The following is a 24,154-nucleotide window of genomic DNA, read 5'->3' as shown; positions in this document are numbered from 1 at the left end:
CCCCCCCCCCCCCACCCCATTAAAACTGTGCTTTTCAGGCTGGAAAAAGATACCTAAAAGAGTCGAGAAGGTATGCCAGGGAGTCCTGGAAGCCGCAAGTTAAACACAACACATCCCCCTCCTTTACTATCAGTTTGATTTGAGGATGTGGTGGGAGACCCATCATTTGATATTTTTAAAAATAGGCATGTGATGGAGTAGGGTGCAAACTTGCCAGGAATGTCTAAGATAAAACCTGCGACTTCAAGGAAAGTGAAGGATGGCAGCCTAAAGCATTTGCCCCAGACTCCGCCCGGTGGTGGAGGACGGGGTGCCGATCGCCGTCCCCTGCTTTAGGGGCTCTCCATGGGAACGCGCGAGAAGTGCGCAGGCAACCCCTGCGTCCGGGCGCCGGGAGGGGCGCACCCCAGGCCTGCGCGCCGAGGGAGAAAGTGAAGCTGGGAGTAGCTGCCACTCCCAGGGACTCGCTGGAATGCGGTGGAGGGGGTGGGGGGGCGAGCCGTGAGCACGCTCGCTCCCAATCACGGGAGGAGGAGGAGGTGGAGGAGGAGGGCTGCCTTGAGGAAGTACAAGAATGAAGTTGTGGAGCTGAGAGTCCCCTGCGTCGTGCCCCGAGAGCCCAGCAGAGCCCCCCCCCAGGCAGCCGCCCGGCCCTTCGCAGCCCGGTCCAGCCCGAGCCATGGGGCTGGAGCCGCAGTGAGCACCATGGAGCTGGCGGCCTGGTGCCGCTGGGGGCTCCTCCTCGCCCTCCTGCCCTCCGGAGCCACGGGCACCCAAGGTGGGTCTGGTGTGGGGAGGGCACGAAGCAGCGACGCGACCCTGCAGCCTAGGGGTCCCCACCGAAGTCCCCGGGCCGGCGGGGGCAGAGGGGGCCACCCGAACTTCCCGGTCCGAAGTTTCGGACGGTGTCGGCGGCTCCGAGCAGCCGGCCTCGGTGGGGAGGGGGCAAAGGAAGGTGGGGCAGGGGGCGATGACGCCCAAGGGGCTCTAGATGTCCCAGGCAAGGGACAGGCGCTTTCCCGACTCGGCGACGGCGATGGGAACTTGTCAAAAAAGTTCTGAGATTGTTCGGAAAGTTTGCCATCAAAGGGTGTAGTGCATGGTGTGTGCGTGTGTGTGCGTGTGCGTGTGTGCGTTTTCCCCTTTCTTGAGCCCCTTCAAGCTTCCTCAAAGATTTTCCAGTTGGCAGCCTCCGCCTCCAGACTGGACTGAGCTGGATTCCTCGGGGGTCCCTTCTGCTGNAGATTGGGTTGAGTTCCTCCAGCTTCAGGCAGGATCGCGGTGCGGAGGGGGGTGGTGGAGAAAGTAACCTGTCCGGCCAGAGCCGGGCTGGAGAGGGTGGCCGGTCCGACTGCCGAGTAGCCTCATGCTGGAGTCTGGAGTGGGGGGAGGGGGAGACGTTTGTTTTGAGCAAGTTTCTTCAGGGCCAGCCCAGGGGACTGTGTGCTTTGTGACTTCTGGAGAGCATGGGCCACGGAGGGGCGGTGGTAGGTTTCCTGGGCTGGGCACAGAGTGGGAGATTTCCAAGCGAGGGATTCCCGGGCAGCCGTGCGGGGTGGGTGTGGGGGCGGGAAGGAAAGGTAAAGACGTGGGGCCCGATGTGGGTTTGCAGAGGGCTGGGTGTTCCTGCCTTTTCCTTCATGCTGTGTGTGGGGAAGGATGGTGGTGGGAGTGGTGGGGGATCTGCCGCACTCGTTCACCTATGCACTAACAAAGCGAACGTGTTGGAAATATGCTGTGTGCCAGGCATGGTGCGTGGTGGTTTGCTTGCACTGCCTCTAAATCCTCAGACCAGCCCTGCAAGAGAAATCCTACTAGTGTTCCCATTTCCAGGTAAACACCTGGGCTTAGAGCGGAGAAATCGCATCAAGGAAGTAGTGGGTCCAAGATGGGACCCCAGACAGTGCGACCCCCAACCGCACGCTGGAAATCACCGCGTTAATCTACCGTGAACAATGGGCGACACTACTCCCTGCATCCCTGGGTTGTAGGGAAGACAGAACGAGAGTGTTTCTGGGAGTAGTGGGTGGTCTCCATTGGTCAGGGAGTCTGGAGAAGGGGTGGGTGTCATCCTGTCCGTGGGTTGCCTGAGGGCCTCTCTGTCAGAGCATTGCAGTATCTGAGGGGCGTCTATGCTAGGGTGTTCCTGCGTTGTGTGGTCTGTGTTTGTGTGTCTGGGCTCTGTGTTGCCAAACAGCAGTCTCCCTGCTGGCCTAGGGACTTGGCTGAACTCTGCCCTCTCAAGGAACTCCCTCAAGGTGCTGGGTCAGATCTGCTGTAAACAGCGGGAGGTGGCCCCACGCCTTCTCTCTGACGAAGGAGGCTCCACTTTCCTGGGAGCCCTGTTTCCCAGGCAGGCGTCTGCAGCCCTGACCTTCTGCTAAGATGGGTGAGGCCAGGCTGTGCTGTCAGGCCTAAGCCGCTGCCCCCCTCCGCTGGGCCTGTGAGTTGAGCAGGTGGTGGCCTGGGGTGCTGCGGTGCTGGGACCTGAGGAGTCCGTTCTCTCCGTGATGACTGGGGCCTCCCCAGGTCTATCTCACCCCTGATCTGCATGCTGGGTGCAAAGACAGATGTTGGGTGTGTCGGGGCAGAGAATGGTTGCAATGACAGGGCACCGCCCAGCTGCCTCTAGCACCCCCATTATATCCCAAGGCTGAGGGCTAGCGCAGGAATTTGGGGGAAGGGGGAGACAGGGAGGACCCAGAGGGTCAGGATTTTGCTAGGATCCATTCTTAGACGTCAAAGTTTTGTCAAGTGTAGCAAACACATCCTTCTTACCTTGCAGAGCTCCTGTTTTAATTCCCAAACGATTCTTCCAACAACCTCCTTCCTTTTTACCAGGCTTGAGGACAGTAACTTCATTTTAATATTCAAGGGGGACAGCAAAACAACTGAAAAGATAGGATGGAGTGTGAAAAGAGAAAATACATTGCATTCCAAATACAAAGACACCTTTCATTTTCTCTTGGTTTGGAATTACCCACACTCCGGCTCTACGAACTTCCCTCGCCTGAACTTCTGAAAAATGTACAGTGTGCTTCCTGTGTGTCAGGTTCTTTTCCATAGACAGTATCGTTTCATCTCTGCAACAATCCAGGAAGTGGTACACGCCATTCAAAGAAGTGAAGTGATTTATCCAAGGCTTCCTAGTGACCCAAATATGTCTAGTAGACCCAATAATAATGTCTAATGAGGAGGCAGTAAGAGGTGGTCAAGGTCATATCCTATTCAACAAGAATGGGGTGAGCAAAGCCAGGTGGCCAGACTGGGGTAGAGGTGCTGCTCTGTTATTCAGGTGAGTGAGCTCCCTTATCTAGCCTGTAGCAAGTGGAGTGAGCTGGGGCCCACCAAGGTCCCCTCCCTCCCTGTCCAGCCCATGCCTGCCTTCCTCTTGGGCCCTACAAAAACGACAAGGGACTGAGGTCAGGGACAGGGTGGAAGTCAGGGGACCCTGCAGGGTTGTGGGTGAGGGCGACAGCTGGAATGGAAGCGAAACCAGTATGCAGCGGGAGTGGGGACCTGGAGTAGGGCCCCGGTAGTTGTGCCCACCCCTGGGTGCTGAAATGTTCTGGAAAGAGATCCCCCTCCCTGCCTCTGCCTGTGGAAAGCCCCTATGGGGTGACATCTCCATCTCTGTCTAGGCTACCTTTCCTCCTCACCCCTGGGAAGAGAGCCTGTGTAGGGTGAGGGGTGTGCGCTCTCAAAGAGTGGGACAGTTATGATAGTCAATGTTTGTGTTGCTTCAGTTCTGTTTACAAAGCCTTTTCATGTTTACAGACTGCTTTTTGATTCATTATCTCATTTAACTCTCATTTACCTTCTCTGCAGCAAGTAAGAGTTGTTATTGTTTTATTATCCCATCCTCACCGCCAAGCGCAGGTCACTAAATATTCATTGAGAGTCTACAAAGTCACAGGCACTCCTGGGCATAGAGTTGAATCTGATATGGCCTATGCCCCAGGGGTCCAGGGACTTGCTCAAGGTCACACATAAGCAGCCCAGCTAGGGCTCTGGTCTAATGATCCTGAACCCAGGTCCTGGTCTGATATCGGACTTGATACACCAGGTATGTATGGTGGGTGAGTTCTAGGCATCACTAGAATGGGCTTGTAACCTATGGGTCTGGGGGAGGTGAGTTTTGGGGATGCAGGTAGTGTTCGTGGAAACCAAAGGAAGTACCTCTTACCGGTGAGCAAGAGAAGCAGCTGGGGCTGAAGTGTGGCGGGGAGGACAGAAGCTTCTGGAGAGCATCCCCCAGAGCTGGGATCAATCCCTGACCACTGAATGAAGTCCAGCCAGAGGGATATGAAGGACCCTGAAGAGCCTTGGAGCAGAGGGATGAACACCATGACCTCAACTAGTACCTTGTGGTTTGAAAGTTCTTGATTGGATTTCATCCATCCATTCATCCATCCGTCCATCCATCCCTCCGGCAAACTCTTACCTGGTGTTGGGCCGGTGCTGCCTCATAGTGACTTTGCATCAGAGAGCTGGAGAGGTTGGGACTTCTGAGGGTCAGGTGGCCTGAAGACACAGGGCTCTCCTGTGTAGAACAGGACTTCCCACACCCCACCCCTTGAAAATCAATGGGGGCTGAGTGGATATGGGGACTGTGGTGAGGACTGGGGAGGAGGAGGTTGGTGAGCAGATGGGGGAGTGGGTGGGAGGTGCTGAGCTCCATGGTGAAGGGGACGTAGGGGAGGTGTCAAGAGGCCCTTCTTGGCTTCATGTCAGCTTGGTGGGGAAATTTGCCCGCAAGCCTCCAGCTCCCTGGGAGAGTTGGTCTCAGTATTCACTTTACCACCTGCTGCAAACACTTAAAGAATCTTAGACTCAAATCGGCCACAAACAAACTCACTAGTGGGGTGGGGCTACCACTCTTTCTGGTCCTCAGCTCAGCCCAGCCCCCCTGCCCTGCCCAGATTCTGTGATGTTTATCAGTGGCATCAATAGAGTTGGTATGCATTTCCCTTTGCACCCGGTGTGGGGTGAATGTGTAAATGTCCAGTTAAGAATGTAGGATCTAGGGGCGCCTGGGTGGCTCAGTCAGTTAAGCATCTGACTTCGGCTCAGGTCATGATCTCACGGTTGGTGGGTTTGAGCCCCGCGTCGGGCTGTGTGCTGACTGCCAGAGCTTGTTTCAGATTCTGTGTCTCCCTCTCTCTCTGACCCTCCCCTGCTCACGCTGTCTCTCTGTCTCTCAGAAATAAATAAAACATTAAAAAAAAAAAAAAGAATGTAGGGTCTAAAGTCAGATAGACTCAAGTTCAAATCCTACCTCTGTCGCTCATAAGCGTTATTAAGATCTTGGGAGACTAGCCCCTGTCAGTCTCAGTTTTCTTCTTTGCAAGACAGAGGTTGTTGTCCCAGCCTCTGGAGGACGTAATGAGGCTCCACCCAGAGTGCCTGACGGTACACAGTAGGTGCTCAGTTAAGGTGGCTGCCCTTGGTGTTCTGATTGTTGTTGTTTTCTTATTGCCTGGCTGCCGCAGCTGGTGTCCCTCAGAGGCGGCAGAGGGCCACAGGGGGTGGAGACAGCTTCTGCTCTGGCTCTGCTTGCCCCTGTCCCAGGTTTGGGCCAGGGCTCTGGGGTCTGGGCCTAAAGACAGCTGTGCGTACAAAGCAGCTGAGGCTGCCGAGGCCGCAGGAGGTCCTGGCAGCGGGCGTTATTTTGGGCCTGCCACCCCCAGCTCCTGTTTCTCTGGGGAGTCTGGGGGGAGGGACCCTTGAGATCTATTTCTGGGCCCTCCCCTTCCTCCCTCTTTGCTTCCTTCCCTATCTGTCCAAAGGGGTGGGGACAGAGACCACTCTGGGTTTTACTGGGAGGCTGTCAGCTCATGGCCATTGGCAGGAAACCCAGGCACTTGCCCTACCAGCCTTTCCCAAGCTTTCTGGAGGCAGGGGATATGTCTTGCCCCCCAGGATCTGACTGCAGGCTCTGAGTTGCTGAGAGAGCAGAAGCCCTGGTGTCAGACCCTGAAGTCAGCCACTGCTGTCCCCCTGAATCTGCACACAGCCTGTGGGAGGTGGAGTGGCAACCAACAGGAAATCCAAGCAGCTCAGGCACCTGTGGGCCTGTGTATCTGGGGGTGCCCCCCGCCCACTTCCCCCCGGCACACCCTCCTGGGCAAGACGCGCCGGGTGACTCATCTTCTCACCAGAGCAGAAAAACGAGTTCAACTGGGCACTTTAATCTCCCCCCTACTGGCAGGCATGGTGCCAGCTGTTGTCCAGAGCACCCCCTTACCAGGAGCGGTTTACCCCTTCTGTACCCCCGGGTTTCGTAGGCACGTCTGGTCTCAGGGATACACTGCTGGGGTCCAGGTGGGCCGGGGAGGCAATTCATCTAGATGCCCCTTGGCTGATGGGTGGCGCTGGGAAGAAGGTACACAGGGCTGACGTAGTGCCCTTGTGGCAGGAGTTTCGTGGCATAGATTTTGCCAGCTGGTTCTGGAGTCTTGCCCTGAGGAGGTGGCAAGGGTGAAGTGCCAGCATAGGAGCCGTCAGAGTAGGGCATCACTCTGGCCCAAGATCTGTAGCCTGGGTCCGGATGCCCATTGTTGGGGTCTGATACTCCTTTTTTTCTGCTTGGGGGAATTCCAGAGGTCCTTGCAGTGACCAGGCCCCTAGTGGTCCCCATGCCCCAGCTATGACTCTAGCTGACCCTCCTTCCTTACTTCCTGGGTGGCATTGTGGGGGTGGACATCCCTTGCCAAGAGGTTGGCATGTGGGTGGTATTGGAATGGGGTGGGGAGAATGCCCTGAGTTTGTTTGCTTGGGATAGGGGCAGGGGGTATCCAGAAGCCTCATGATTCATCACGGCCTCTCTTGGGGGATTTTTGCCCCTTGGCCGTGAGTGGTGCCTTTGGGACAAAGGGAGGCTTTCTTTGCCAGCCGCCACCCTGGATCAGGCGGGCAAACTCCCCAGGGCTGGCACAACGGGGCGCCCTCAGGACACTCAGGATGGGCCAAGTTAGAGGGAGCCTCTCCTCTGGTTCCCCTCCTCTTCCTAAACTGGCGAACTTTCTTTTGCTCTCGTGCCTTCTGCAGGGGCAAGGGGCATGGGAGGAGGGGTCCTTCACTTGTGCTTTCTCACTGTCCGAGATGGCATGACTGCGGAGTGAGCGTAGCGGAGGTGCCAGGTTGGGGAGGCTGACTGGGCAGCGGCCTCTGACCATCTCCTCTCTCCTGCCAGTGTGCACCGGCACAGACATGAAGCTGCGGCTCCCGGCCAGTCCCGAGACGCACCTGGACATGCTCCGCCACCTCTACCTGGGCTGTCAAGTGGTACAGGGTAACCTGGAGCTCACCTACCTGCCTGCCAATGCCAGCCTCTCCTTCCTGCAGGTGAGGCCCAGGGGCGACCCAGCCAGGTCCTGCCTCCAGCTGAGCTGAGCCCTATGCTTAATGGGTGGTAGGAGATGGTGCCCTATATTTCTTCTCTTGTGGTTCCTCACCTGGGAGGTCCTTTCTGATGTCTGCTCCCTATCTGTTCTACTACCTGTCTGTGGTGTGGTCGGCCATGGACATCCCTGGGTAGAATGCACGTTTTCCTTTGCTAAATTGTTTGGTCCCTTGCCAGCCATTGCCTCCCCCTGTGCATCGGCCCCGGCTGCTGTCCCCGTCCGGCCTGGCGTGGTGAAAGGGCTGCTGGGAGGTGTGGGTTCTAGGTCCCATTCTGCTACTGACAAGCCATGTGAACATGGTCTCGGCCCCTGGCTTCCCTCTCTGTATTTTGGAAGCAGTAAGCATGCTTTGACTCCTCTCTGGGAAAACCAGATGGAAAATGTATGTGAAAGGGTCCCGGGAGGGGAGAGAGCGGGAACCAGCCTGCTGGGTGCCCTGGAGTGGGGCCACGTGTGTGATGCTTGGTCAAATCACAGACGTCATGTCATCTAGGTGTTTCCTTTTATGGATGAGGCAACTGAGAGGCAGAGAGGGTGTGGCGCTTGCTCCCGGTTCACAGAGTGCTCCCCGTTTATCTGTCTTGATCCTGCACGACTCTGGTTTGGGGAGGAGGGGAGTGGCCTTGATCTCTTCTTCATGTATGACTGAGCTGGGCTTCTTAGTGGATGGTGGCTTTACCCAAGATCCCCAGGCACTTGGTGACTTAGAGGAGGCCTTGGGGGGATGGTCGTGTTCCAGGGCCCAGGCCTGCCTCAACCCCGCCTGATCCTCTTCTCTCCCAGGATATCCAGGAGGTGCAAGGCTATGTGCTCATTGCTCACAACCAAGTGAGACAGGTCCCACTGCAGAGGCTACGAATCGTGCGAGGCACCCAGCTCTTTGAGGACAACTATGCCCTGGCCGTGCTGGACAATGGAGACCCCCTGGACAGTGGCACCCCTGCAGCAGGGGCTGTCCCAGGAGGGCTGCGGGAGCTGCAGCTCCGAAGCCTCACAGGTGATCATCATTATCATTGAAACCTTCTTGTTGCTGGGAGCTGATCAGGGCCACTGCTATGCGTGGGAGGCTGTGTGTGAATTAGAACCTGCATCCCTTCTGGATGGATGCGGGTGGAGCTTGGGAAGGCACCTTTGTGAAGATTAGATTTCCCTTCTTCCCAGGAAGTTGCAGCTTGCTTGAGCCTGCACAGTTTGATAATTAGGATACAGGCTGGGGGTAGTCCACTTCTTGGCTGAGTACACTTGTGCGGTGAACGACCTGTATAACTGTATGTGGCAGCCTTGGAACTGACAGTATCCCAGACTCTGTGGCCAGTTACTTTGCATGCATGATCCCACGTGGGTTGTGCTGTAATCTTGCAAAGGAAGCATCTATGCTATTCTCATTTTACAGATGAGAAAAACAGGTTAATAGGGGATAAGTGACTTGTTCAAGGTTACAGAGCTAGTGAGGCGGGTTTTCAGACTCTAGAGTCTCTTTTAACCACGAAGTAGTGTGCACGGAGGATAGAGGTGGGAGGAAAGGAGAGAGTGGCATGGACATCGGACCCTGTCATGGACAATTCACTCCTCCTGGGATCTCAGATTGATCGTGTGTGTGGGATGGGTGGGGGCTGGGCTTCTGGTAGGGCTAGAAGATGCTGAAGGTGTCTTCTCTAATCCCTGGGGAAACTGGGGTGTGTTTAAGAGGCCTGCTTCCCTCTGAAGAGGTCAGGAGGGTTCCATGGGAGGGCAGAAAGTGACAGACAGGAGAGGAAGGTGCTGATTATTACACACCCCGCAGAGATCCTGAAGGGAGGGGTCCTGATTCAGCGGAACCCACAACTCTGCCACCAGGACACGATTCTGTGGAAGGACATCTTCCACAAGAACAACCAGCTGGCCCTCATGCTGATAGACACCAACCGTTCTCGGGCCTGTAAGCCATGCTTCCCCCTGTCTCTAGCTTCCTCTTTCTCAGGCAACCGGCCATCCCCAAACTCCCCACTCACACCCCTCCACTCCCCACCCCTGCCCATTCCCTCTTTCTGTCCCATTTCCCTCCTGCCATCTCTCTGCGTCTCCTCATCTCCGCGGTCCTCTGTCCTGCCTCTGCTTCTAGATTGTGCCCGTTTTCCAAGTCCTCTTTGCCTGCCGAGTCTCTCCCTCACTGTGCATTCCGCCTCCTCGTCTCTGTCTCTCTATTTCTCTCCCCAGGCCCACCCTGTTCTCCAGTTTGTAAAGACTCCCACTGCTGGGGAGCAAGTTCCGGGGACTGTCAGAGCTGTGAGTCTTAGGGAGGCCCAGGATCTGGGGGGCAGGGGGCTGGGACGGGAGGGATCCCAGACCCCCGTGTCTTCCCCAGGGGGGTGGGGCAGGAAGTCGTCACAGAAGGTGATGCTGCTGAGGGTCTGGTGCCTGGGCTGCTGCCCAGACCTTATCTTGCCCTTTGTCTGACAGTGACTCGAACTGTCTGTGCTGGTGGCTGTGCTCGCTGCAAGGGCCCGCAGCCCACCGACTGTTGCCATGAGCAGTGTGCTGCTGGCTGCACGGGCCCCAAGCACTCTGACTGCCTGGTATGTGCCCCCGGGGCCCCTGGGGGGGGTGCAAGGGGAGGGGCACTCCGCCTGTTCCTGCCCTGTTGCCCCTTGCACGCCAGGGAAAAACAGCCCGGTGACCACCAGCTGCCTGTCCCCGCTGCCTCCAGGCCTGCCTCCACTTCAACCACAGTGGCATCTGTGAGCTGCACTGCCCAGCCCTGGTCACCTACAACACGGACACCTTTGAATCCATGCCCAACCCTGAGGGCCGTTATACCTTCGGCGCGAGCTGTGTGACCGCCTGTCCCTGTGAGTGCCAGGGAGAAATGTCGTTTTAGTAATTTTGCTGGGAGGGGGGTTGGTTTAAGTAAATGGGATCATACTGTGAGTATTGTCTGCAGCTGGTCACTGCACTTCGTGTCGCTCTGCCATGGTCTTTCAACAGCTAACAGCGGGTGGAACAGAGTAGGAGCTAAGAGCCCAGGCTTAGGAGCCAGGCTGCCTAGGTTCAAAACCAGGCTCTACCATTTGCTAGTCATGTGACTTGCTTACTGTACCCTTTTTCTCATTTGCGAATGGGAGCGAAATAGCCCCAACCTCATAAGGCAGTTATAAGATTTGGATGAGTTAATATTTGTAAAGCTCTTAGGGGCGCCTGGGTGACTCAGTCGGTTAAGCACCTGACTCTTGATTTCGGCTTAAGTCATGATCTCACAGTTCATGAGTTCGAGTCCTGAGTTGAGCTCTGTGTTGACAGCACGAAGCCTGGAATTTTCTCTCTCTGCCCATTTCCTGTTAGAGCTCTCTCTCTTCCAAATATAAGTAAATGAACTTTAAAAGAATATTTGTAAAGCTCTTAGAACAGTGCCTCACAGATACTAAGCACTCCTAAATGCTGATTTTTATTGTATAGTCTGGATTGGCCGGAGTTTTATTTAACAGTTCCTCTATTTATGGATGTGCACTGGGAGACTGACCTCAGACCCGGGGCCCTCTTTCTTCGTGTCATAGAAGACAGGAGTGGGCTCTCAGGTCCTGGTCATACCCTCCCCATGGTGGGTCAGAGTATAACACGTAGAGCCAGACTCTTTTGTGTCCAGTCCTAGCTTCTCCACTTAATAACACAACAACCTTGAGTAATTTATATAAAACTACTATGGTTCCCTCTTGGCAAAATGGGAATCTAACGGTGCCCATCACATAGGGTTGTGGGTACATGAATGTCGAGTGTGCAGGCATGCAGTAAGGGCATTTCAGTATTGGTTGACGTCCTTACTGTACTGTGTGGGTGGTGGTGACATTGCTTGTGGTGGGCTGTGAAGGGCCAGGGCACATGGACACACAGTCCCCATCTCCTCAGACAACTACCTGTCCACGGACGTGGGATCCTGCACCCTGGTCTGTCCCCTGAACAACCAAGAGGTGACAGCTGAGGATGGAACACAGCGGTGTGAGAAATGCAGCAAGCCTTGTGCCCGAGGTAACCGCTGGCCTCCCCTTGAGCCAGGCTGAAGTTCCTGCCCCTCTGCACACCCAGCTTGGCCTAGCTCACTGTCCCACCCTTCTTCACACCCTCCTGGGGCCCAGCCCTTTTCTTCCAATGTCTCTGTCCTGGCCCTCCCTGGCTCAGTCCGACACATTTTGCCATATCTCCTGTCTGTGCGAGGGGGCATGTGGCCCCAGGAGGGGACTGTGGACAGTTTGAGTTCCTGGGCCTGAGGTGGCCCCTTCACCACCCGCCCCTCCCCACAGTGTGCTATGGCCTGGGCATGGAGCACCTGCGGGAGGCGAGGGCGGTCACCAGCGCCAACATCCAAGAATTTGCCGGCTGCAAGAAGATCTTTGGGAGCCTGGCGTTTCTGCCAGAGAGCTTTGAGGGGTAAGGATATGCGGGGTTAAGCGTGGGCACAGTGGCCTGAGCAGCATCAGGGCATCAATGAACCCTGAGGACCCAGAAGTGGCAGCATCTCTGGGGAATGGTGGGAGACAGAGGTGGGAGGCCAGAAATGCAAAAGAAGCAGGGAGTGAGAGGGGAGCAGAGGGTATAGGGACGTGGTGGTGGTGGGGGGGGTGCATAAATGACATGCTATCCACAAATATGCCGTTGTAAGCCATCCAGAGAAGGCAAAAGTCTCCTTGAGTTTCTAGTGGTTTTATTCATAATAGCCCCCAGCTGGAAATAATGCAAATGTATATCAATAGGTGAATGAATAGATAAATAGTGCTTTATCCATTTATAAATGGATTTATACAATTTATAAATGATTTATACAATTTATTCCATTGTATAAATGGAATTCTTAGCAGTGAAAAGAAACAAACTATTTACTGACATATACAACAACATTGATGAGCCTCAAAAACATTATGTTCAGGGTGTTTTTGGGTAGCTCAGGTGGTTACGTGTCTGACTTTTGATCTCAGCTCAAGTCTTGATCTCAGGGTTCGAGCCCCGTATTGGGCTCCATGCTGGGCGTGGAACCTGTTTAAAAAAACAAAAATAGGGGTACCTGAGTGGCTCAGTCGGTTAAGCGTCTGACTTCGGCTCAGGCCATGATCTCACGGTTCGCGGGTTCGAGCCCCGTGTCGGGCTCTGTGCTGACAGCTAGCTTGGAGCCTGGAGCCTGCTTTGGATTCTGTGTCTCCCTCTCTCTCTGACCCTCCCCTGCTCCCGCTCTCTCTCTCTCAGAAATAAAAAAATAAAAAAAAATTAAAAAAACAAAAATAAAACCCATTATGTTCAGCAAACTAAGTCCAACAGAGAGAGTCCACACTGTGCTATTGTCTTTACGTGAGGCTCTAGAATAGGCAGAACCAGTCTGTGGTGATAGAAATCAGAACAGCGGTTGCCCTGGGATGGGTGGACTGGGAGGGGACACAAAAGAAGTTTCTGGGGCGATGGAAAAGTTCTGTGTACCGGGGGAGGGGTAGTGGTTACACGAGTGAATGCATTAGTCAAAACTCTTCAAACTGTACATCAAAACTCTGTGCATTTTATTGTAGGTGAATTATACTTCAATAAAAATATGTATAAAAAAAGAGGACATTTCTTTCAACATTTCCCACAACTCTATTTCCCTTTCCGGAGGAATCCACTGCTAATAGTCTGTGGGGGTTCTCCTAGGCCATTTGGACATACTTATACACACAGACAGAGAAACCTAGTTTTAGTGATTCTGTTGAGAAGGCTAACTTGAAATGGGAGCTTACTGTGAGTATTGTCTCTCCCTCGCCCTGGAGAGCTGGTCATGGCGCTTCATGTCTAGCTGCCGCAGTCTTTCAACAGCTAAGAGCAGGTGGAGCAGAGTAGGAGCTAAGAGCTTAGGCTCAGGAGCCAGGCTGCCTGGGTTTAAAACCAGGCTCTACCATTTTCTAGTCATGTGACCTGCTTCCTGTACCTTAGTTTTCTCATCTGTAAAATGGGGGCAAAAATAGCCCCAACCTTGTAAAGTGGTTATAATGAATGAATTGATATTCATACAGTCTTAGAACAGTGCCTGGCAGATACTAAGCACTCTTTTTTTTTCTTTTTTTAAGTGCTCTTAAATGTTATTTTTCATCTATAGTCAGGATAGACAGGGATTATATTTAACAACTCTTCTATTTACTGATAGGTCTTTGGGTCATTTTTAATTTTGCTCTTACAAACAGTTCTGCCCTGTACACGTCTCTGGGAACAGGAGCCAATGTCTCTCTGGGCCACATTCCTAGAAGTAGGATTTCTAGATCAAAGGATATAAATACTGTTTTGACGGATCCTGCCAAACGAGGGCTTGGGCTTTGAAACTCAGGATGAAAACAGCCGGGCCGATGGGCAAAGGGTTTAAGTGAAGTCATTAATGGAGAAGGATGGGGGAGGGTGGCAGGATCAGCTCTGGGGGTCATGCCCACCTGCTTCCTGGCCCTGCTGACTCCTCTTCTAATCCCTCTTCTAGGGACCCAGCCTCCAACACTGCCCCCCTACAGCCTGAGCAGCTCAGAGTGTTTGAGGCTCTGGAGGAGATCACAGGTGGGCTTTGCCTCTCTGTATCCTGCTCTGATGGGGTCAGGGGTCCTCGGGCCGTCCCCACTCCCCTAGCCTTGCCCTGTGTCCGCAGGTTACCTGTACATCTCAGCGTGGCCAGACAGCTTGCCTAACCTCAGTGTCTTCCAGAACCTGCGAGTAATCCGGGGACGAGTTCTGCATGAGTGAGCACCGGGGAAGGGAGCCCGTTGAGAAGCTCTGGGCGTGGTGGGCACTCCTCTTCCCCAGGGACTCCCGCAGTAACGTTTCCGTGGGAGTTTTCCGAGTGTGCTGGGGACAGGAGGAAGGTGAGGGCAGCCCTTGCCGACTGCCGAACACTCTTCCCACAGTGGTGCCTACTCGCTGACCCTTCAAGGGCTGGGCATCAGCTGGCTGGGGCTGCGCTCGCTGCGGGAACTGGGCAGTGGGCTGGCCCTCATCCACCGCAACTCCCGCCTCTGCTTCGTACACACGGTGCCCTGGGACCAGCTCTTCCGGAACCCCCACCAGGCCCTGCTCCACAGTGCCAACCGGCCAGAGGAGGAGTGCGGTAAGACAGCCAGCCCGGCGCCACACGCTCCCCCGTCTGCCGGCCACGCAGGGGTGCCTGGGGGCCCCTGGCAGCAGCCCTCCCGGACGCGTGCGGACTGCCTGTCCCCGGTGCACCATTCTTGACATGGCTGTGGCTGGCTTGACCTCTTGGCATGGCTTCCGGCTGGGTCCCCCCACACTGCCTTGGCCTCTGTGCCTTCCCTTTCCTCTCTGTCTCTGGAACCTCAGCTCTTTCTTTCCCTGCATTGCCCACCACCTATTCCCACCCGTCTGGCCCACAGCCTCCTCCCCTGGTTCATTTGCACCTGGAACCTTCCTTGAGTGTCCCCTCTGACCCCCTTCCTCCTCACTGCAGTGGACAAGGGCCTGGCCTGCTACCCACTGTGCGCCCATGGGCACTGCTGGGGTCCAGGGCCCACCCAGTGTGTCAACTGCAGCCAATTCCTTCGGGGCCAGGAGTGCGTGGAGGAATGCCGAGTACTGCAGGGGTACGCCAGGGCGGGGCAGGGGGGCGGCCGGAGTGGGGCACGGGGGCTCCTTCCAGACTTCCTCCTCAGCCGTCCCTTCTGTTAGGCTCCCCCGGGAGTACGTGAAGGACAGGTACTGTCTGCCGTGCCACCCGGAGTGTCAGCCCCAGAATGGCTCAGTGACCTGCTTTGGCTCGGTGAGTTGCTGGTGGGCTTGATCGAGGTGGGTGGAGGGAAGCAAGGGCAGGGGTGGCATGGGATGGCCAGGCACCTGGACACGTCTGAGGGAATGTCCCAGAGGATGGCTCTGAGTTCATACCTGGATGGCGGGAGGGCGTTAGGAGGCTGGGATGCTGGGGACTGCGAGTTGTGTAGTGGACCTTGTGACCCTTTGGACTATGCAAAAGTCCTGGGGAGGCCTGTGTCCTTGACTGTGGCTGTGCCAAGGTGGTTAGACCTATGGGCTTACGCATCAGACTACTTGGATTTGAATCCAGGCCCTGCTTCCAACCTTGGTTTGCTCATGTGTAAAGTGAATATTATACGTTGGACTGTAATAAGAATGAACTTAAAATAGGGCCCAAGCAGAAGAAAGATTTGCTACGTATTAGTTAACTGTTGTTACTTGCTGTTATATCTCCCCTGCCAGGCTTCCAGGTTTTCATCTGAAGCGCCGCCCCCCCCACCCAGGGTGGGGATTGAGCTTTGAGCAGGGGAGGGGGGAGCTGGGGAAAGAGTAGGGGTGGCAGACACATCTGGTCTGGGTGTTCCAGGAGCAGGGTGAAAGTGCTATGGAGTGGCCATGGGAAGGGGACGCGAAGGCCTGTCCCGCTGCCCTGGGGGTGTTGGTGCCAGCCCCCTTCCAAACCTTCTTCCCTTCCCAGGAGGCTGACCAGTGTGTGGCCTGTGCCCACTACAAGGACCCTCCTTTCTGTGTGGCTCGCTGCCCCAGTGGCGTGAAACCCGACCTCTCCTTCATGCCCATCTGGAAGTTCGCAGATGAGGAGGGCACGTGCCAGCCATGCCCCATCAACTGCACCCACTCGTGAGTGTGGGGGCCTTCTCTATAGAAAGGAGGGCTTTGTCCTAGGAACCTTTCTGGGGCTTTTGTCGTAAAAAGGGGATAACTCTGCCTTTTCTTATACTGCTGAGTTTTTTGTTTATTTGTTTTTCCTGATCTCAAGAGTAATACATGCTGCTAAAAATTTTTTAATGAAGGGGTGCCTGGGTGGCTCAGTCTTTTTATTTGAAAAAATCACAATGCTATATCATGCCTTAAAAATTATGATTCCTTAGGGGCACCTGGGTGGCTCCATAGGTTAAACGTTAAGACTCCATTTCAGCCCAGGTCGTGATCCCAGGGTTGTGGGATCAAACCCCGCGTTGGGCTCCATGCTGAGCATAAAGCCTACTTGGGATTCTGTCTCTCTCTCTGTCCCTCTCCCCCACTCGCACACTGTCTACATTTTAAAAAATTTTTAATGAAAACATGAAATATAAATGAACATCATTAACAGTTGTATCCTCACTGTTAATAATTTGTAATATTTTTCTCCAGGCTTTACCTCTGTACGTGCTAACATACTATAACACGTGAAATATGTTTAATTAATACATAATCACTCTTAGTTGTTTTTATCTGTGCACATTTTAACATATATTTCTTTTTACTAAAATGGGATCACGGAGCATATAATTGTTTTTTTCTCACTTAACAGAAACTTGCAATGTCTTTCCATGTCCTAACGTGGTGATCTACCCTATTCTTTTATTTTTTTCTTTGTTCAGTTTTCTTTAATTACACATGAGACACATGGATACATCCTTATGGTAAACACTTTCAGCAACATAAAAGTATAAATATTGCAAAGCAAATGCGCCCTTTCCTTCCAGTCCCCCGGGGAAAACCATCAGATTCAGTCTGGTACGTGCATCCTTCCAGGCTTTTCTCTGCACATCTACATAAACACATATTACACTTCTATTAGGTTGAATCCTGTAAGATTGCTGTTTTCGTAGGTAAAAAATGGCCAAGAAATAGCAATTTCATATAGTTCATCTCATACACAGTCAGCCTTGGTTTTCATGTGTATACATTTTTTAATGCAAATGGGATCATGTTCTACATGTTGTTCTGCACTTTGCTTCTCCTCCAACCCCTGACTTTATGTATCTTGGAGGTCCTTTCTTCTGAATGCACGTGGATCTACCTCCTCTTTTCTTTTTTAATGTTTGTTTATTTATTTATTTTTTTTTGAGAGAGAGAGAGCAGGAGAGGGGCAGAGAGAGAGAGGGAGACAGAATATCTGAAGCAGATTCTGCAGAGAGCCCTACATGGGGCTCAAACTCACAAACCATATCATAACCTGAGCCAAAGTCGGTCCCTTAGCCAACTGAGCCACCCAGGCTCCCCAAACCTTTTTTTTTTTTTTAACTACTCAATCTGCAGCATGGATGTTGTATTATTTAGCAATGTCCTTGTTTGAGAGATACTGATTTTTTTCTTTTCTTTCTCCCTTTTTCTCTCTTTATTCTTTCTTTCTTCCTTTCTTTTTCTTTCCCTTCCTCCCTCCCTTCCTTCCCTTCCTTCCTCTCTCCTCCCCCATCCCTCCTTTAACCTCGAGTCTTCCTTCCTTTTTATTCTGTCTCTATTTTCTTTCCTTGCCCTTTCTCTCTCTCTCTCTCTCTCCCTTTCTTTCTTATTAGTCCTTATTGCACTTGAGCCCCATGTACAAGTGAGCATCTTGTACATGCCCCCTGGCATCCACGTATGTTGGCATTTTCACAGTATACCCTGTGAGGTGGAGCTGCTGTGCTAGGTCATGGACATTATTTAATAGGTATTGCCAAACTGTCCGCTGCAGAAGTTGGGCCAGTGTACTACACTGGCATTCTTTTACAGAGGATGTGGCTGTCTGTGTTTTTGGACTTGATGCTCCTCGGGGTGCCCCCCCAACTTCTACCTACCACAGAGAGGTAGAGGGGAGCAGGAAATTCAAGTTCAAGGCCAGAGAAGAAATCCCCTTGTGGGGTGGTAGAGTGTTGGTGACCTTGGGCCCAGTTTCTGCCTTTGTCAAATGGGGATAATGACCCAGCCACACCCACCTTGGGGTGGTTGAGAGGCTGGAGTGAACCCGGGAGGTCTTTCCCAGCCGTGTTGATGCTACTCTCTCTCCTGCAGCTGTGCAGACCTGGATGAGAAGGGCTGCCCGGCCGAGCAGAGAGCCAGGTCAGCCTGTTCCCCGGGGCACACCCTATGCTGCCCTTCAGTCCCCTATCAGCCCCTGGGTGGTCACTGCTGCAGGTCACGGGGTTCTCCTGACATGACACACGTCCCTTTCCAGCCCAGTCTTCCCCTGTTGATTTACCCTTCAATTTACTTCCGCGAGTGGATGGAAGACCTCCTTAGGATGCTTAAGGGGTCGGGAATAGGAAGAACAGCAAAGAACCGCCCCCCCCAGTACATCCCCACCCTTGAGTAGCTGGATGTCTCATAAGGGACACAGGCAGCATTCAACTCCCTAAGACAGAGGCAGAATGAGTAGAGAGTGCAGATGCCCTGCAGGAAAAGGTGAAGTCTTAACGTGGTGGCAGGAGTCTTCAAGGAGGAGGTGGCGTGTGAGCCAGGCCTTGAAATAGGGGCAGGTCGCTCACTTGCGTTGGAGAGAAAGCAGCCAGGTGGCACTGTGGGGGAAGGGTCAGGAAAATCAAGGATGTGTTTGTTCGAAGGTTCTGGCATGGTGGGCCATTAAGTGTGTACAGAGAAGGGAGTAAGGGGTGAAGTCTGAGTCAGGTTAGGGCACGGGCCCTCCCTCACCACCAGGCCACAGGGTAGGACTTGATTTCTGGGCAGTGGGGAAAGTGTTTCTTTGGGAAAGACTCTGGGGACAAAAACAGATTGGAGGATGTCCTAGGCAATCATTTGTCCATGAAGCAAGCATTCACGAGAGGTCTGTGACGTGCCAGCCTTTAGCCAAGCAAGGGAGGAGGGCAAGGATGGCAATGATGTACGGTCCATACCCAAGAGCTGCATCTGTCCCGGGATGAGCTGGGTCTTAAATGATGATCCGGCGGAGAAAAGGTGGTCCAGGCAGAAGTAATAGAATGTGCAAAGGCTGGGAGGTGTGGAAAATCGTGACCTAGGGATGAAAAAGTTGGCTAGAACATCAGAATCACTGGGGGCACTTTCCTGGGGCCCCACCCCATACCACAGTCAGAGTTGCTAGGAGTGGGGCTCCAGACTCGTGCACATTAACCAGCTCCCTGGCGATTTTTGTCAGGAAATTGGAGAATCCTGGGCTACCGCCATGGGCAGGCACATAGACAATCTGGAGATGGGGGTAAAGAGGGCTCTGAATGTCCAGCAAGGAGACTAGAGGTAGAAGGGAGCCAAGGGAGGTTTCTGAGTAGGGAAGAGAGGATGGGGTTCTGTGGGCCACCTTCTATCTTCCCTTTCCAAACGCCAGTTACCTGCAGGCCCCTTCCTAGGCCTCGTTCATCCTTTCATGCCCCAGCCTGGTCCCCAATCCCTACCTAACCTTGGCTCCTGCCCCCAGCCCTGTGACATCCATCATTGCCGCTGTGGTTGGCATTCTGCTGGTCGTGGTCGTGGGGCTGGTCCTCGGCATCTTAATCAAGCGAAGGCGGCAGAAGATCCGGAAGTACACGATGCGGAGGCTGCTGCAGGAGACGGAGGTGAGGCCATCTGAGGGCCTCCCTGTTGGCTCGGGGTCTATGGCCCAGCCTCCTTCATTGACGCCCCACCCCGTGCCCCCAGCTGGTGGAACCCCTGACGCCTAGTGGAGCGATGCCCAACCAGGCTCAGATGCGAATCCTGAAAGAGACAGAGCTGAGGAAGGTGAAAGTGCTTGGATCCGGAGCTTTTGGCACTGTCTACAAGGTCAGGGGTGGCGCCAAAGTTGGGGTGGGTGGCCCCAGAAGATGCGTCGGGTGTGGCCAGGTGTTTTGGTGGGGAAGACAGCCAAGAGCTGGGGCGGTGCTGTTTGGTAGGGCGGTTTGATCGGAGGCTGCAACAAGGGGAAGGGGAGTGGAGAGCTGATCATAACTAGAGGGGTTGGCCCCAGGGTGGAAAGGGTAATTGGAGGAGGTGACTGCGGGTAGGGTGCCCTTTTCCTGCTCACATCCTCCTCTCTCTGCCCAGGGCATCTGGATCCCTGATGGGGAAAATGTGAAAATCCCAGTGGCCATTAAAGTGTTGAGGGAAAATACATCTCCCAAAGCCAACAAAGAGATCTTGGACGTAAGCCCCTCCACCCTCTCTAGCTGGGAGTACATGAGGGACCTCCTGGCTGTAGGTCTGGGCTCTGGGCTCTTTCTTCACTGTGGGATTTGGGAGGCACTGTATGATTTCCAAACCTTGACTCTTAACCTCCTGTGGGCCACCATTCTGGTTTGTGATGGATGAGGACGGGTTGGGTGAAGGTCCCCTGTCACGCCCTAGCCCTCAAGAGGGGTGTGTGGTGGTGGCAGGTTGGCACTCTCCCACACCTTCTCAGGGAGCACTCTTCCCCGCTCCCCCAGGAAGCATATGTGATGGCTGGCGTGGGCTCCCCATACGTGTCCCGCCTTCTAGGCATCTGTCTGACATCCACCGTGCAGCTGGTGACACAGCTTATGCCCTATGGCTGCCTCTTAGACCATGTACGAGAACACCGTGGGCGTCTGGGCTCCCAGGACCTGCTGAACTGGTGTGTGCAGATTGCTAAGGTACGCACTTAGGGGGCATGCACTCTGCGGGTGTCCTTGGGGGCAAGCCTCCGTTTCCACACAGGGCTCGGATGGGGAGGTTTCCTGGGAGAATGTGGCCAGAGCGCGATCCACATGATGCCTCTGATCCCAGGGGATGAGCTACTTGGAGGATGTTCGGCTCGTGCACAGGGACCTGGCTGCCCGGAACGTGCTGGTCAAGAGTCCCAACCACGTCAAGATTACAGATTTTGGGCTGGCTCGGCTGCTGGACATTGACGAGACAGAGTACCACGCCGATGGGGGCAAGGTTAGGGGAGGGAGCGGCGGGAGGCAAGGTGGAGTGGGGTCTGGACCTGGGATTCTTCTGAGAGAACAGTCACCTCCCTACCACACCTAGTTTGAGGCCTTCTTTGCTCTCCCAGGTGCCCATCAAGTGGATGGCGCTGGAGTCCATTCTCCGCCGGCGGTTCACCCACCAGAGTGATGTGTGGAGCTACGGTGTGTGGCAGGGAAGGTCGGGAGGAGGGCTGGACGAAGAGCCATGGCCCTGGGGAGCATGTTGGTGGAAGGAGGAGAGCAGGGATAGAAGAATTAATGGAAACACCTTAGCATGAGTGTGGAGGCAAGGAAGGGGCTGCCAGGGTCTATGCACTTCCCTGGGACTAAGGAAAGACTGAGCATCTCCTGCTCCGTGGCATCGCACCCCTCACTTCTTCCCATGGTTCCGGGCTCTTGGGCAGAGCCTCTTGTTCTCCCACCTCTTAACCCTGTCTTTGCCCCAGGTGTGACTGTATGGGAACTGATGACTTTTGGGGCCAAACCTTATGATGGGATCCCAGCCCGAGAGATTCCTGACCTGCTGGAGAAGGGGGAACGGCTGCCCCAGCCCCCCATCTGCACCATTGATGTCTACATGATCATGGTCAAATGTGCGTGGCTGAGCTATGCCGGCTGCTTGGAGGAGGGATGGAAAGTGCTGGGTGGAGGGGGGCCTACAAGGGGCATGGGCGGGGGGCCAAGAGCAGGATGTGTGTGGGCCCTGGGTCCCTAGTATGGTTGAAGGAGCCTCAGAAGGGTCTCACTTCCCTTTTACAGTACCAGGCCAGAGGAGCGCTAGAAGACCAGCTAGGAAGAGACTTATATGCAAAATAAAAAGGGAAAACTAGTTGAGATTCTCAAAGGGTCTAACTCAGGATCTGAGTCTGATACCTCCTCTCTACCACCCGAGGACTTTGGACTCTAGGAACTGGGGTTGTCTAGACCAGACTGGAGAGCAGGGGTGGGGCTGCACACAGGCTGCAGCCAGAACTGAGATGCGGAGCTCCCTCCCGCCCCCAGGTTGGATGATAGATTCTGAATGTCGGCCACGTTTCCGGGAGTTGGTGGCCGAATTCTCCCGCATGGCCAGGGACCCGCAGCGCTTTGTGGTCATCCAGGTACTGGGTCTTTCTACCCGATCCCTACCTATGTCTAAGAGCCCTCTCCCACAGAGGGTGGGAAGGGAGAAGGTGGGCAGGGAGAGGATCCTTCCTCGGGAGGCTGTGCGCTGGGCTGCGGAGAGGCTGTGACTGTCTCCTTCTGCCCCAGAATGAGGACTTGGGCCCGGCCAGTCCCTTGGACAGCACCTTCTACCGTTCGCTGCTGGAGGATGATGACATGGGAGACCTGGTGGACGCTGAGGAGTACCTGGTACCCCAGCAGGGTTTCTTCTGCCCAGATCCTGCCCCAGGCGCCGGGGGCACAGCCCACCGCAGACACCGCAGCTCATCCACCAGGGTCAGTGCCCTCGGTCACACTGTGGTGGGTGGGTGTAGTTACCTCCCCTGTGGACTAGGGTCCTTTCCTTCTATGTCCCCTCCTGCCCCAGCAGTCACCTCTCATGGAAACCCCATTATCCTTGAGGACTCCTACTGCCTTCCAAGCCTTGACTCCTTCCTCTCCATGGTGACTATGCCAAATCCCAATGGTGACCCATTTATCTCCTGTGACCCTGTCACCTCCCATGGAGTCTCTATCCCAGATCCACGAATGACCCATTACAACCTTCTCTCGTCTCCAGAGTGGCGGTGGTGAGCTGACACTGGGGCTGGAGCCCTCCGAGGAAGAGCCCCCCAAGTCTCCACTGGCACCCTCAGAAGGGGCTGGCTCTGATGTGTTTGATGGCGACTTGGGAATGGGGGCAGCCAAGGGGCTTCAGGGCCTCTCCCCACAGGACCCCAGCCCTCTACAGCGGTACAGTGAGGACCCCACAGTACCCCTACCCCCTGAGACTGATGGCTACGTTGCCCCCCTGACCTGCAGTCCCCAGCCTGGTATGGAATCTAGGCCCAAGTTGAGAGACTGGGAGGGGAGGGGAGGGGGGAGCAGGGGTACTCAGCCAAGGGCCCACTGTGGGGACACTGGTAATAGCCGGGACACATGGGTTCCTTCCTCTAATCAGCCCCCTTCTCGCCCTTTCAGAATACGTGAACCAGCCAGAGGTTTGGCCGAAGCCCCCATCGCCCCTAGAGGGTCCTCTGCCTCCTTCTCGACCTGCCGGTGCCACTCTGGAAAGGCCCAAGACTCTGTCCCCCAAGGCTCTCTCCCCTGGCAAGAATGGGGTTGTCAAAGACATTTTTGCCTTTGGGGGTGCTGTGGAGAACCCTGAGTACTTGGCACCCCGGGGCAGGGCTGCCCCTCAGCCCCACCCTCCTCCAGCCTTCAGCCCAGCCTTTGACAACCTCTATTACTGGGACCAGGACACATCCGAGCGGGGCTCTCCACCCAGCACCTTTGAAGGGACCCCTACGGCAGAGAACCCTGAGTACCTGGGCCTGGACGTGCCAGTGTGAGCCAAAAGGCCAAATGTGCTGAGGCTCTGCTGAACCCTCAGGGAGTGGGGAAAGCCTGACTTCTGGCCTCCATCAGGATGAAGCAGGGAATCCTGCCACGCCAGGAACCTTCCTTCTTCCTCTAATTCCCAGGTGGCCCAGAGGGGCCCAGCCTGGTTGGAAGAGGGGGCAGCACTGTGGAGTCTTGACTGACTTTGGAGCCCTGCGGTCCCATGGATGCCACAGCTAGTCTCCTCTCCCGAGGGAACAGCCCAGCTTGGCTCTCCTATTCCAGATCTTGATGCAGAATGACTTAGGGAAGCTGGGCCTGGAAGAGGAGGCGGCTCCAGGGAGGGTCTAGGAATCAGAGCGATCCACTCAGAGACTGAGACCTAGCTCTGCGCCCTGGAGCAAGGGAACAGCGAGACCATCCAGATCCAGTCCTTGTACAGATCCAGTCTTTATGCTTTTTTTTGTTTTGTTTTTACTTATTATTTTTTTTTAATGAATTAAGGACTCAGGGAGAGCGGGTACTATGGCGAGGGGTGGTCCTGGAGCTGGGGGAAGGATGTCCTTTCTCCACTTGCAAATATATTTTGGAAAATAGCTGGGCACCAGCCTATGTCTGGGGTGGCTATGTGCCAACCCTTAAGCTCACCTCCTTATACTCAAGTCGTCTTTTCCCAGA

At 54.6% G+C, this 24,154-nt stretch overlaps 1 protein-coding gene across 1 annotated transcript; it reads left to right on the top strand.

Annotated features, from left to right (window-relative positions):
• The first annotated feature begins 539 nt into the window (after window positions 1–539).
• ERBB2 (erb-b2 receptor tyrosine kinase 2) lies at window positions 540–24,072 on the top strand. Its single transcript, XM_077779159.1, has 27 exons — window positions 540–778; window positions 7,196–7,347; window positions 8,190–8,403; window positions 9,190–9,324; window positions 9,603–9,671; window positions 9,846–9,961; window positions 10,093–10,234; window positions 11,286–11,405; window positions 11,678–11,804; window positions 13,861–13,934; window positions 14,023–14,113; window positions 14,279–14,478; window positions 14,836–14,968; window positions 15,054–15,144; window positions 15,832–15,992; window positions 18,129–18,176; window positions 19,504–19,642; window positions 19,725–19,847; window positions 20,109–20,207; window positions 20,489–20,674; window positions 20,808–20,963; window positions 21,079–21,154; window positions 21,439–21,585; window positions 21,995–22,092; window positions 22,244–22,432; window positions 22,716–22,968; window positions 23,117–24,072. The coding sequence occupies exons 1-27, from the start codon at window positions 706–708 to the stop codon at window positions 23,485–23,487; spliced, it is 3,783 nt and encodes a 1,260-aa protein (XP_077635285.1). The 5' UTR covers window positions 540–705; the 3' UTR covers window positions 23,488–24,072.
• Window positions 24,073–24,154: the final 82 nt, after the last annotated feature.

This window comes from Crocuta crocuta, unplaced genomic scaffold (genome assembly GCF_008692635.1).
Source record: "Crocuta crocuta isolate KB4526 unplaced genomic scaffold, BGI_CrCroc_1.0 scaffold68, whole genome shotgun sequence".
In the NCBI taxonomy this organism is placed as follows: domain Eukaryota; kingdom Metazoa; phylum Chordata; class Mammalia; order Carnivora; family Hyaenidae; genus Crocuta; species Crocuta crocuta.
Note: the sequence above shows the minus strand (reverse complement) of the source record. Positions and strands in the feature narration are given on the sequence as shown.

Coding starts and splice junctions, on each gene's coding strand:
- ERBB2 (XM_077779159.1), top strand. CDS start 706: ATGGAGCTGGCGGCCTGGTGCCGCTGGGGGCTCCTCCTCGCCCTCCTG. Junction 11,805..13,860: donor CTGCCAGAGAGCTTTGAGGG/GTAAGGATATGC, acceptor TCCCTCTTCTAG/GGACCCAGCCTCCAACACTG. Junction 15,993..18,128: donor CCCATCAACTGCACCCACTC/GTGAGTGTGGGG, acceptor TCTCTCCTGCAG/CTGTGCAGACCTGGATGAGA.